This window comes from Lissotriton helveticus, chromosome 8, assembly GCF_964261635.1.
Source record: "Lissotriton helveticus chromosome 8, aLisHel1.1, whole genome shotgun sequence".
NCBI classification, from domain to species: Eukaryota; Metazoa; Chordata; class Amphibia; order Caudata; family Salamandridae; genus Lissotriton; species Lissotriton helveticus.
The window spans coordinates 1,226,774,640-1,226,789,281 of NC_136069.1; the positions used below are offsets into that span (position 1 = coordinate 1,226,774,640).

Genomic DNA, 14,642 nt, shown 5'->3' on the forward strand with positions numbered 1-14,642 from the left:
TAGGAGCATCGCGTGCATCCTGCCGGGTGGGCAGCGTAGGCTAAGGCTGAAACTAGATATAGACTTTTTATTCATCTGTTGTTCTTCTTGGAATTCAGCTCATCCAGATACTCCCCAGCTTTTATTTCAGAAAGGAAAATTTTGGTTGTTCCATTGCGTATAACTTTGAGTCTGGCGGGGTTCAAGAGGTATGCGTCTGCTCCTTGTTGCTGAAAAGGAAGAATCAATTGTCTTAGGCGCCATCTGCGCTCGACTGTTTGATGACAGAAGTCCGGTTTAGAGAAAAAAGTTATTCCGTTGGCGCCTTTTTTAGAATTGAAGCGGGCTTTATCGTAAATCATTTCTCTAAGAAAGTTTCCAAAGTATACCAAAAAAACTCTCGGGTTTGCTCCAGCCTGATTGTGTTGTCGTTTTGTGTGGAAGGGGAAGCGGTGCGCCCTCTGTACTGCGCGATCCCAGTCCCAGCCTGTTTCATCAGGGAAGGATTCTTGAAGCAGCTTGACGATGAAGCGTCTAGGATCTTCTTCCCCCTCCTTCCCTTCAGGAATACCAAGTAAGCGTAGGTTGTTTCGACGCTGGCGGTTTCCCTGGTCCTCCATCTTTGTCATTAGGTCGATCATGCAGGCTGTGTTGGACTCCCCACGTTGTTTAGTTACCAGGCTTTCTGTTTCCAAATGTTCAGTACGTGCCTCGACCATAGCCACACGTTCGCTGATATCAGAGCAGGTTTTATTCGGGCGCCTTAGTCCACCTTGCAGTTTCTTGGCCGCATTTTTGGCTGCCCGATTATCAGTACGCACCTCTTCATGGAATTCCTTGATTGAAGCTAGTATAGACGCAAGAGAGGGTTCATTAGCATCCGCCAGCAGATTTTTGGAGCTTCCCCACTGGGTTGAGTTGTGGTCATCTTCCTCTGCAGGATAAGACATTTGGGAGTCAGAGTAGTCCCATTTTAGCTGACTACGCCGCTTGCTCTTGTTGCCATGCCTTTTAGGTCTTTGAACAGTGCCAGTCTCCTTGAGTGATACCTCACTATCTCCTTCACTGGCGCCATCAGTCAGATCATCATTAGAGGAAGACGAAGTGCCATCTGAAACTGAGTAAAAGTGTACCAAGCCCGCCTCGGGCGTCCAGGGGTTTTGGGAGCTAGAGGGCACCACCAGATTTTGGATAACCTTGTCAATCCCTTCTAGTTGAGACTCATTAATCTCTTGTGGGTTAAGAGCAAGAGTTGGTGTCTCCGGGTGTTTACTACCTGTATCAGGTGCCTGAAGTATAGAGTGGTCGCTGCAGGGTTGAGCTGACATGGGGATTAGAGAGAGAGTGTCAGTACTATCAGCAGCTCCTGCCTGAACAGGTGCAGATTCTGTCTGAGGGCTTTTATTCGTGACAATGTCCTCTGTCTGAGAGACCGCTCGGGGTTTTGCACTTAAGGGGTTAAGGTGGGATTTTTTGGCGCCTAAAAAGATTTTTGCGGGGGGGGGGGGTGAGCCCCGTCTGTATTTTTGGCATCTTTAGGGTCTCTAGGAACCACCCCCACTGTTCTGGCAACCGGCTTCCCTTGCGGTCTCATTCCAACACTAACCTCTGATCTGTGGTTGACAATACCGCCTGAGGCTCCTCCTGAGGTAATAGCAGCGACCGTTGCTATGGCAGAGTCCTTGGAGCACTTGGAGTCATTCATGGCAGCCGGGTCTTTGGTTTTGGGCCTCTCCTTGTGCCTCTGGAGCTCATAACGGTCCTGTTCAGAATTAATGAGCTCGGGCCGTGGTACAATCCGCGGTATGATCCGTGGTGCGGTCCGCCTTCAGCCGATGAAACAATGGAAAGAAAAGCGGCTTGAAAGATGCTTAGAGCCGCTGTGCAGAACAGGATCGCTCGTGCCTGTGATCCTGGAAAGATTGCCTCAACCACTGCACACCAAGTCTTTATTTCGCCGAGTGATTTTTGAAGAGGGGAAAGCTTCGGTGTCCCGTTTCGTTTCTGACCTCGCCGCGCCGAAATCAGCCTCTGCATCTCTCCCGTTCGGTCATCGGTCGGGTCTACGCAGGGCAGCTAGCAGAGCGTAACGCTTCCGGCGTAAGTGGCTGGGAGACAGTGACTCACGCAGATTCCATCTTGCCATATGTTTCCATTTCAACAGTTAGTTTTAAAAAAAAATTATATAACAATTTTATTAAATAGAAAGTACAGAGCCATCCTGGCGATATCATGTTACACAGCAAGCATGGTAAATCACAGTACATCGAAAAACAGTTTGTTTCTTACGGGAAAACCTTGAGAGATCTCCACAAATTACTCCTTGCAGAATTTAGAATTGTATCTACTTCCCAGAAATCTATAGCTTTCCTGGATCACTCATGGGTTTCACCCTGGCTTCCATCACATACTGGAAGTAAGTTGAAAGCACAAAAATTACAAAAAATGCCAAAACTGTGGTTAAAAAAAAGAAGGTTTTTGGGATTCAGCCCTGCATGTTCCCGATAGCCGGAAAAAATATGACTTTAACACAGTAAACCTTCTGTTGATGCCTTTTTTAGGAGAAAAAAAAGAAGCTGTTTTGAAGAGCACTTGCTTCTTATTTTTCCCCCAAAACCCAAACTTTTGCTATATTTGGCTATTTCATAGCCCCCTCCAGGGGAATCCACAAACCCTAGGTACCTTTGGAATCCCCATGATGTTGGAAAGAAAGGATGCAAATACGGCGTGCATACCTTATGTGGAGCAAAAGTCCTGGAGGCCTAATCGTGAACTACCCTAAATAGCCAAAAAAGGCCTTAGCATTCTAAGGGCAAAAGCCCTAGCTGAGGAGGGGTTAATAATATTTAATATGTGATAAAAATGCATAGTTTTAACTTAGGTTTAAGTTTATTTTTTAATTTTAAACTTCAAAAAAATCATTTTTAGTATATTAGATTAATTAAAGATTTAACTCAAAATTAAGATAATAGTGCCGTTGTATTTTCTTCATTCTGTTATACATTTAAAATAAATATAAAAAAATCATTGACCTATATAGTTGATATAAAAATATTCTTGGAAGATTAAAGATGGATCTGAAGCTTCTCGTTTTCCAAAGACACTTTGAGTTTGTTTTCAACTCATTTCTGGTTTTGAAAACACCACAAGATGGAGCCCTAGCCTTCTTCACGGTGACTTCCAATATCCTGTCATTCACTGTGTTGCCCCACCTTTTCTTATTCTTGAGTCACATGGCTTTCTAACCACCTTCTTTTTCTCACGCTCCATGCTGATCTCCTATTTTCTTCTCGTTTTAGATCTTCTGAGCTTCTTTCCTATAGTACCTTAATTAAGCTATTCTGTCTTTTGAATGTGGTGATTTATGTTCCTTACTATACTTTAGGTAGTTCGAAAAAAGCGCTGATTGCTGACGTAATGTGCTTCCTTTGACCTCCCATCTCCTTGCCATTGCTTCCTCACACACTTATAATTTACCCTATGTGAAACACCTATTATTTGTGTAAATAAATTATGCCTCTGAATTTTCTTTTGCATACCTATCATTGTTCTTTTACTTAAAATATAGTAACTTGAAATCTCAATTGTAAAGCGCTCAAACACCATAGAGCGACACGTGCATGACATAAGACTGCAATATTAAATATAGAGTTAAATAAATATAATATAACCAAGAGAACCGATACAGGACAAGGATAAGCCTGAACCTCCCAAGACCTACACCAGCAGAGGAGCACCACCCAGTAGGATCAACCCATAACTAGGCATATAAACTCCAAACAGCACCAACAGACTGCTGTCCTGGTAATATTAAGATAGTTTTTGAAATATAACAATGCTGGCTGGTTATCCCTGAGAACGTTGGCAGGGTAGTTTGTGTCACCAAATGGCCGCCGTCGGTGACACGTGGTATGGCTTGGAATAGTTACAGTCTATGTGGAAGTACGTTTTATTTAGGCAATTTAGGGCAGTCGCTTCGTTTTCTGGACTCACCCAGCTTGGCTGTGTGCACCACGCGTCTCTCGCTCGCTTCGGTGCGGCCGCAGCGTCTTGCAGCGCCTTTCGCGCTCTTTTTCTCCAGCCAGGTGTCTGCAGCGTCTTGCACGCTTTCGTTTGGTGGGTGGCTGCAGCGTGATGGGACACCGGCGTCTTCCTCCCCCGCAGCGGTTCCTTTCTTACCGCGCTGTTGTGGGGACAGAGGGCAGGAGGCAGGGGGCGGCCCGTTGGCGCTTGAGCGCGGTTTGTTCTCCAGGCGCCCAGGCGCCACTCTGGCAGGGGCTGCAGGCTCGAGCGTTCGGCTGCACACAAGCAGCGGGGTGTTGAGGCGACGTGGGATCTATTGCAGGAATCCCACCCTCGTCGCCATTGTCACCTCTTACCCCAAGAATGACGCGAGCCAGAGGAGGTACGGTAAACACGTCTTTATTCTGCCGTGTACACCTCCTTACTGCCTTGTTGCCGCCTACTTCCTTTCCTCCCCACGCCCTTCCTGTGCTGCCTGTCCTGTCACACATACAGGGTCAGGCAGCCACATTACGACAGTTTGTGATACAGACAGGCATGAAGGACTAATGTTTATGGAAATTGTACATGCCGATACCTTTTCACACTCTAGTGGTGATGCACAGTGTACACGATGCAGAGAGATAGACATCAGGACAAGGGAAGATTAAAGGAACTGCCCGTAGATGCTACAGTTTCCTGGGGACTGGAAGGGGCCACTTAGAAGTTAATCATACTTAAAGGATCTATGAGGCTACTCAGTGTGCTGGAATCCTTGTTGCATAGAGGTATTCATTCTATTTCGCTTCCCTACAATGAAATAGCCTGGTATTGTTGCAATACCAGGGTAGAGCGGTTCAGTAGAGTGGCCCTTACCAGCAATGCAAGCTACATCTCTACTTCAGCATCACTGAGGCTAACCCATGGGTGACATACACAAGGTTTCCTATACGTCGACAGAGCAGAGGAGCCCACCCAAAGAGGAAGCATAATATCAGAGGGTTGTCACTGTACCGCAAAGTGACCTGCCATACTATGATTTCATATTTATAACCAAGATCAATAAATCTAATGTCAAATTACAAAAAAAACAGAAAAGCTTTATGGCATGAAAAAGTCATCTCAGCAATTTAATTGCCGAAGAGCAGCCAATTTAATTCCATCTTGTTAATTTCCCTGCTACACAAAGCAGATCACCCCTCCATTTTTGGCAAGGCCCTACCACCTACACAAGAAATACAAAACTTCTCTGAAAGTACATCATGTTTTTCTATAGCCAGTGATATAGAATTGTATTTTTCCAGTGCCCTAACTTTGCCTCATTACATGTTTTTATTTTACTCTAGGAAACAAATGAGAGGATTTGTTAGCCGTGTACCAAATTACAATTTAGTTAGCAAATAAGGTTCGTCCATGGGAACATTTAGATGTGCCTCACCCTGAGATTTCTAGGAGATTATTTCTGTAAAAATCAAACGATGCAGCTTGAGCTGCTCCAATAGGGGAGTTCCCTCCCCACGTTCTTGAGCCCCAAAAATGACAAATAAAGGTATAAAAGGTATGTTATTTATACCTCAAGTTTGCTCGTATGGCACATTCACATGTGGAGCTCACATGAAACATTCTATCGGTTCACAAAACTGTAAACAACAAACCAGAGGGATAGATTGTAAGATTTAGGCCCAGATTAGGAGTTGCACAGGTATTGGTGGGATGCAATCACTGTTACCATGAGGTAATACCCACACCAGCACTGTGTAATTAAGAGTCGAACCCCGTGGAATTGGGAATAACTGTGCAGACAAGTAGTGCTGTGTGCTACTCTGCACAGGGTTGCCTACTCTGAGTAGATTAACACAGATTGAGCACCTGATCTGAACAGGTGGTAAAGGTATGGTGGGGCTTCGCTATAGGATGGGGCAGGGGGATGTGGAGGGGAAAGGAAGGGGTGGTGTGTATGGAGGAGAGGGAATGGGACAAGTAGTGCTGGCAGGGGGGATAATTACATGCTCCTCCCCCACTTGCCCCAGAAAAAGGCCAGGCGGAGCAGGGTTCTGATGCCAGGTTGTTGTTGCAGATGAAGCCTCAAGAGATTGTATCAACCTGGGATTCTGACCCTTCAAATCAGATCCGGTGATCGCAAACCCAGAAAAATCGGATGCGGAAAACGGAGATATATGTGACCCGACCTATAATCAGTGCCTAAGTACTATTTTTGGAAGAAAAAAAACACTGATGAGCCTATGAAGTTAACTCTCTCTGTGAGGTTTCAATAGATTTCTTAACACTTTCGGCCAAACATTAAGAGGTGACAAGCCCATAGGATATACAGTAGGTGCGTTCCTTTTATTAACAACGTTTATGGCGTAAAACAGGACAATCAAACTCTTAAAGTTCACTTCACCAGAATACGCAGATCCCAAAAACACACCGCTACATAAAAGAAACCTGTGGCCTGCCCCTGTCACTGGGGCATAGCCGATATTCCGTTACCTTTGTACTGATGCAAATCTGTAAGGTTCTCCTGGTAGGTTAATATGATTGTTTGATATTGAGTAACAATCTGCCTGCGAAGGTTTTCCCAGCAGGGAGAGAGATCCCCCAGCTCTTCCAGTTCACATACCCTAGAGTCCAAAGAACAGAAATAACAAATGTTAGGCACTAAGTGTCAATTTATGCAGTTACGATATTATTAGCACAATATTAAACATAGGCCAACTATGTCTCATAGGCGATCTAATTCAGGAACATAATGTCTGCCTTCAGAAGTGTTTAACTATTGATTCCAAGTTTTAGCACTATAGTTCTTATCAAAAACATTATAACAGAGTACTTTCCTAACAACATTTTCTCAGCACATAGGTACAGACTTCGGCAACAGTCCCAATAAAAACAAGCAGTGGCAAAGGCAATAGTTGTCATCAATCCGAGAGCTACTGCTGCTGTCAATGTCTTTTAGCCATGCTGAATAGCAGCACGGCTGTTCAGCACGACTGAAAATCATATTAAAATCCTAAGTACATGGCGCCCACTTCTGTTTTTTCCCTGAAGTAACACACGAGTGCGCACACACGCACCCGCCCCAGCGCTGAGGTCTGAAAGTGGGAGAGGCAAGGCAGGCACAGCTTGGCTCAAGCCGGATTTATCTTCTGTTTAGCAGGCATGAAAGAGCATTAAAAGATGGGGAGGGAGGCGTGAAAATTGAAATGAAAACAATTTCCATCGGCGATACCAACAAAATGGGAACTGTGCAGTTTTCATGTTCAAGGAAAAAAGTAACAACAGCTTGTACTTTTACTGCTTTGCAATAAGTGCACTTTAACAATCTATACATAATTCAAAATGAAGCTTGGGTGGAAGAACAAAGGGCTTGTAAAAACATTAGCACTTGTGGGGAGTGCTCAAACAAAAAGAAAAAAGTGGCTCATAAAATGGGAGCAGTGGATTGACAGGAAGAAGTACTTGGTCTATGCTCTGGGGGAGGGCTAAAAACAAGACGAGGCATGATGCATGCACGCCATGGACAAATGGGGACAAAGGATATGAGAGGGATGATGGAGCAAGCAAATGGTAAGCCTATGGGCAGGCTGAAGCCCACAGATTGAACACAGCACATCTCTCTGAGACAACGCATGCGCTGTCTACCCAAGACCTAAAAAATGGTGTTTTCAATAGGGATACAGCATTTTACAGAAGAGAAAATACCTTGTATTTTTTTTAATTTAACAGTAGGATTTTACTTTACCCAAAAAGACTTCTCTCAAACGTTACATGTCTCCAACCAATAAAAAAAAACTGTCAACTTGCTCACTCAAGCATGTTCGTTTGGTCGCTTCTCCCCAACATTTCTAGCTCCTTACTGCTTGGAACTTAGATATAAGAAAACAAACTGCTCGAAAGAATTCCCATCTGTCTGAAGAAGGACAGAGGAGTGATGGGTACTACTTCATCTTGAAGGCTGTAGACCTGAAAGAATTCCCTGAGAGCCAAGATACCTGGTCTCTTGTTGACCCAAAAGGACAAAAACATTCCAAATCTAACCTTTAGCAGAAAAAGCATGCTTATTGAGGAAGACTTTCCTGAGAACTAAAGTGTGGTCTATATAATGAAAAGAAACCGATGCCTGGAAGAAATGGGAAATAGCCTTGACAACAAGGTTTTTACCACATTGCGCCTTCACCACACATTTTTTTACCACATATGTTTTTACAATGTATATGCCTTTACAACACATGCCTTTACCAAGCATTAAAGGTTAAAAGCCTTTTATTCGAGGTTGTCAGCAGTGCAGGTTACAAGGTCACACTCTTAAAAAATCGAAGCCCAATGCGTTTCGAACAGCTGGTGTTCTTGATCACGGGCACAGGAACTGGGAATGGCAGTCACTGGCAAGGAACACCTTGATAAGTAGTTCAAGCCCCGCCCCAGTGGGCGTATGCTGCAAAGCCTGCTGGTGCTCGTAGTTCCTCATGTTCTACCCCAGTGGGTGCCGCCAGTGCCTGCACAGTAATCCACAGTATTACCCCAGTGGGTGAGAATGGAGCTCAAACTCAGCAAAACTGTTCGTGAAATCCTCGGAGCGGCCCCTCAGCTCCTAACGCGCTCAGTTATCTTTCCCAAACACAGGATCTGCGAAGAACACAGCGGGCATTTTCGCGGCCGAGCAGAGCCGCTACACAAAAGTCACAAGAGTTGCCTCACTTGAAAATTAAAAGCCTTTTATTCGAGGTTGTCTACCCATTGGGGTAGAACATGAGGAACTACGAGCACCAGCTGGCTTTGCAGCATACGCCCACTGGGGCAGGGCTTGAACTACTTATCAAAGTGTTCCTCGTCAGGGACTGCCACTCCCAGTTCCTGTGCCCGTGATCAAGAACACCAGCTGTTCGGAACTCGTTCGGATGCAGCTGAAAATCATTTCTGTACTGATTCTTGTCTTCTAGTGTTCCCTCACTGAAGAAAGATCACAATGTGAGAGGAAGGTCCCAGTCCATCTGACATATCCCTGGTCAGTCACAAAAGATGTCATAGGTGATGGAATCGTCATCGCCTGTTTAATTCTGACTGCTTGGTTCCAACAATTTAGCAGAGCTACATAAGACAATGCAGTGGTGTGGTGCAGGTTTTCTATAATACCTAACACCACACTTTAATTAGATGCTGGCACCGTAGTTTCATGAGATGTGGTGTCATATTTCAGTACTCTGGGGTGATTGTTATCCCAAATAAAGCTCCAAAGTTTCTTTGGAATAATGTTAATGGTCATCAGTGGGATTTCCATAGGTAGTGTTCGGATTACATATAAAAATCAAGGTGTGAACTTAATTTTTATACAGCCTATCCTCCCAATCCATTACACTTCTAGTTTCACTCACCTATCTTTATATAGTAAGCCTATGAGGGAGGTCTATTGATATTATAGAGATCGTTGATTTGGATGGCATAGTTACACCCAGATATTTTAAACCTTTTTGGGAAACTTGATTATGCTCTCACTTTTTGCTCTGACATTCCAGACCCCATTCCACTAAATTTAATGTTGCAGCCGGACAATGTCTAGAATTTTTGCAGTTTGTCAATGAAATTTGGAAACAAGGTTCTAGGATTTGCCAGGAAGCAAGAATGTCATCTGCAAACAACACTAGTTTTATCAGACTAGCTTTTGTAGGAAACCCAGAGATCAGGGGATTATCCACTATTTTCTGTCATAAGGCTTCTTTACCAAGTGCAACTATCAAAGGAGACTGCAGTATCCGTGTCTCGTTTCTCTGAATAATAATATAATATAATAATCCACATTTGTAAAGTGCACAATCACCCGTTAGGGTCTCTAGGCGCTGGGGGCCGTCGGGAAGATTAAGCGAGCTATTGCCCAGTCACATGGTGCTGGGCTGACCTGCCGCCGGAGCCGGGGATCGAACCGTGGTCCCCAGATTCCAGCGTCAGTCGCCCTGGCCGCGGCGCCACACCTCTCCCGAACAGCACCACTAATTTTTGATAGTCAGTATCATATTCTTATTTTGTTGAGGGATATCTCAAGTTAGCCAAAAAATAATGCTTCCACTGGCAGGCCTATTCCTGATTTGATAATGTTTTTATTTTTTATAAAGATCCCATTCCTCTTTATCATATGCCTTCTCTTCCTGAATTGAGATAAAGAGTGGTTGGGCATCTGTTATGTGTCTCTCACTATGACATATATGGCCTATATAGCATTGTCCCCTGTTTTCTATCGTATATAAAGCCAGCCTGATAGGGTGAGGTCATGGTAGGCCATAGATTCCCAATCATTGAGGCCAAGATCGCGGAAAAAACTTTATATCACTACTAAGAAAAGATATGGGGCAGCAGGAGCTACATTTTTTAAAATCTTTTTTAGGTTTTAGTACAAAGTAAAGTGTAAATTCCATCATAGTTAGTGTCACCTGTCCTGTTTCTACTACAAAGTAATTCAACACCCTAATGAATGCTGATATCAAGAAATGCCTTGTAAAATTAGTTCGGGAACATATTGGGTGCGAGGGCTTTATTGTCCAGAAGCAATTTTATTGCTGTTCTAACCTCATCTGCTATAATCTGCTCTTTCAATCTTCAAATTCTTCCAGGGCTATAGAAGGAAATCGTATTTTCTCTAGGTAGTTAACTGAAGGCTAGGAGGGTAAAGATGTGTACAGTATTGCACAAAGGCTCTCATTATTCCTTGGTATGTTATTTGAATGTCTCCATTGTCATCTTCCTTGGCATGTGTACGTTTCTACTCTTGACTACTTTTATTTTATAAGCCAGGAGTTTGTCTGCCTTGTCCCTTTTTACATAATAGACTTGTTTTGCCTCAAGTAGCTTGTGAGAGGCATCTTTAGATAGTAGTGCTTCCAGTTCGCTAGCACTCTACAAAGTCCTCTCTATGGGTTCCTTCAGCTGTTATGTGTTCTTGCTCTAGCTGTATTATTTCTTTCTCAAGGTCTACTCTTTTTGCTTATTCCAGTCTCAGGAATTTGAAGATGAATGAAATAAACCCACCCTGGTTCCCGCTTAAGCACCATCCCAAATCATGGGCCATGACATGTAATCTAAACAAAACGTAATTCATACATACATTAATTACAAGGATTGTTTCATTTCAGCACCTGCTCAGTGGTGGTTTGTCAAGGCGCAACCGTACTCAGTTTCTTAACAGACCTGTGACTGGCATAACAAAAGATACTAGGGTACATTGTTCTGTTCCAGGACACGTCAAGAGACTTGTTCGATGCAAGCAAAGAGAAATACGTACCACTCACACCCAAACCTGGACAAGGGTAAAATCACATGCAAGGTATATTCCACCCATTTTTTCGAAATCCACTAGTTAATCAATCAATCAATCAATCACAGCATTTGTATAGCGCACTACTCACCCGGAGGGTCTCAAGGCGCTAGGGGAGAGGGGGTCCGCTACTGCTCGAACAGCCAGGTCTTGAGCTGCTTCCTGAAGGCGAGGTGGTCCTGGGTCAGGCGGATGTGGGTCGGGAGGGAGTTCCAGGTCTTGGCGGTGAGGTAGGAGAAGGACCTTCCCCCTGTGGTGGCTCTTCGGATGCGGGGGACGGCGGCGAGGGCGTGGCTGGTCGATCGAAGCTGGCGTTTGGGAGCGTAGAAGTTGAGGCGGCTGTTGAGGTATCCTGGGCCTTGGTTGTGCAGGGCTTTGTGTGCGTGGGTGAGGAGACGGAAGGTGATTCGCTTGTTGACCGGGAGCCAGTGCAGGTCTCTCAGGTGTCCGGAGATGTGGCTGCGGCGGGGGATGTCCAGGATGAGTCGTGCTGAGGCGTTCTGGATCCGCTGGAGTCTCTTCTGGAGTTTGGCGGTGGTTCCGGCGTAGAGGGCGTTGCCGTAGTCCAGGCGGCTGGTGACGAGGGCCTGGGTGACCGTCTTCCTGGTCTCGGTGGGGATCCACCGGAAGATCTTGCGTAGCATGCGTAGGATATTGAAGCACGATGAGGAGAGGGCATTGACTTGTCTGGTCATGGTGAGGGAGGAGTCCAGGATGAAGCCCAGGTTGCGTGCGTGGTCTGTTGGTTTGGGTGCGCTGCCTAGGGCGGGGGGCCACCAGGAGTCGTCCCAGGCAGAGGGTGAGGATTGCAAGATGAGGACTTCCGTCTTGTCAGAGTTCAGTTTCAGGCGGCTGTAGAACCGAGGCACAAGAAACCCTTCAAAAAAGTGCGCAAAACGCAAAAAGGGGGCAGGGTAGCAACTCCCTGACCCCCTAGGCCTGCTCAGGGGGTCCCACAAGGACCCCCAAGGGCAAATATATATATATATATTTTTTTTAAATTGGCAAAATCCACGCAGGGTGTGCAGATCCTGCCGTTCCAAAAAAAAAACAAAACACACGAAGCGGAGTGTCACGCGCTTTGATTCTAATTAGCCAAGTCCCGGGGGCATATGGAAATAAAATGTGGGGTGGGGGGGAAATACCCCCCACACTGCCCCGGGGATCGCCACCCACTGGGGCAAAGTATCAATAATTGCTTAAAAGTTTAATGGTGGGGGGTCTCTAAGGTCAACCATGCACCGCCACCCCCTGGGGCACAACTTTATTGACTTGCGGGGGGCACACAGCCCCCCCCCACCCCCGCAGCCCCGGGGCCCCCCACCCCCCGGGGCTTATTTTTAATAAATAAATACCCTGTGTGGGGTGGCTTCATGGACCGCCACCTCCCCGGGGCACTAAAGATGCAAACTGGGGGGTCTGTGACGGATCCCCCAGCCCCAGGGCCCAGCACCCCCTGGGGCTTTGAAAAAGGTCAGAGGGGAGCCCTCGATGGCCCAGGGGACCGCTACTCCCCAGGGCCGGCTCCTGCAGTGTCCTGGGGTGCCCACCCCCGGGACACAGTAGTTTGCAATGACAGGGCGGGAGCCTCGCGGCATTGGAATCGGCTTTGCTTCATTGAAGCCAGAGCAGGGAAACCTGCTCTCACTTCAATGAAGCAAAGCTGATTGCTTTTCCACATGGGGAACAGCATGTTAGCTGCTCCCCATGTAAATTTTACCTGGCTACCCATCAACTCTAGGAGGGCATGTTCCTGTGTAAAATGCTCTTAGCACACTCCAATGAGCTGTCTTATTGACCATGATACATTGAAGACTCCTTAAATAGGGATATTGAGCATTAAAATAAGCTATACAGTGAAATATTTATTTGGGAAAATCAGACTTATCATTGTTCAGACTACAGATTAGGAAGACGGAGAACTGTCTGTCCCCAAGCATCCACTGATGCCTCAAACCCTTCCTTCTTCATCTTAAAAATAAATCATTAATAATAAATACAGCCTTGCCAGGATAAATAAATACATCTAACATGCTGGTTTATTAGTGTACGATATTACCTCTAACACATGGGTTCCATATTTTAACGATTTTTCATCAGCTCACTAGAAATGAAGAGTGATAGCATTTCCCTACGCCATCAATGAAATACGAGTTCATTTCTGATTCACCAGAGAGTTTAAACCCTGAACATTCAGGGAAACCTTGTTGCAGGGACTCTATCAACAGAGGAGAGTGTTATCAAATAATGATTGCTCTAACAATTGTAACGTAAGATGCCTGGTCCCCACTGACAGAATATTTACGCAATACAATTCCTACCTCTTGCTTACCAACTTAAAAAATGATTCCAACTGTTCCAAAATTCATTACAAGTAAATTAGAACAACTTACACTCCGCCACTCTAGAAATAAGATTACAATAAACTATTCTCCATCCAAATCTGAACCCTATTAGTTCTGAAATCATCTAGAAATTAGTGGATGTGGTTCCCTAGCAACACACCTCAAACAGAGCATCAACAGACAATGTGGTGTTCTGTCAAAAACAGTTATCCTTGAAAATAAAACTAGAGGTATATCTACAGCAATAAACCACATCTTTGGATCTTTAATAGACCGCTTTTATGAGTTACTTAGTTCAGGTTTTGATTCTCACCTCCCTGCTTTACATCTGAATTATCGGTCCTGTCTGATGTATGCCTCATACTTCACCTCTTCCAGTTTGTCTTGTCCAAATATATATATTCTGTGTTGGAAATTCCTCTTCATTCGATTGGCCTCAGCCCGAGGATCGGATTCAAGTCTTTCAGTAAAGTGTGGCTAAAATACCTCTGTGCTTGCATGTCACTGGTTGTGATAATATCATTTTTAAATTCCTGTGTGGCTAGTGTCAATTGAGAGATCCTGGAAGAGTAACTTCCTTTTATCTCATAAAGAGATGACTCTTGTTTCTGTGTCTTCATCATTATGAATATCCGGAATTTGAAGAAGCAGGCGCTTCACCAACCACCCTCCCCAGATACTTTCAATGTCCAGCACAGTCAGACTTCTAAGACCATCTTCACTTCTACACCTCGATTCTCAGGATTCTTGAACTTCCAAGGCTTTGCTAACAAGTTGGGATCAGGCATTGTTTACTGAATCTGAATGGTCACCTGGTTCCAAATCACCAGTTCTAGCATATGTATGATGTAACAAGTTACTCAATCTTATACATACCAATAGTGCCCCTTGAATTATGCAGCTGTTTCCAAGTAAATCTAATATTCATAAAATCGTTTATATATTAGCAAAAGGAAGCAAGCCTTATTGTAACGTTTGGGATGTCCTCTGCTCGACAGTATGATCAATTA

General features: G+C 44.8%; 1 protein-coding gene across 14 annotated transcripts in view; it reads right to left on the bottom strand.

The window, feature by feature from the left end:
* The window catches only part of INPP4A (inositol polyphosphate-4-phosphatase type I A), a 1,031,799-nt gene that overhangs the window by 379,068 nt on the left and 638,089 nt on the right, over positions 1–14,642 (bottom strand). For all 14 annotated transcript variants that reach the window (XM_078658189.1, XM_078658185.1, XM_078658188.1 and 11 more), the window contains one exon: positions 6,475–6,605. In XM_078658189.1, the coding sequence (XP_078514315.1) occupies positions 6,475–6,605 (131 nt within the window). The remainder of the gene's footprint in view (positions 1–6,474; positions 6,606–14,642) is intronic.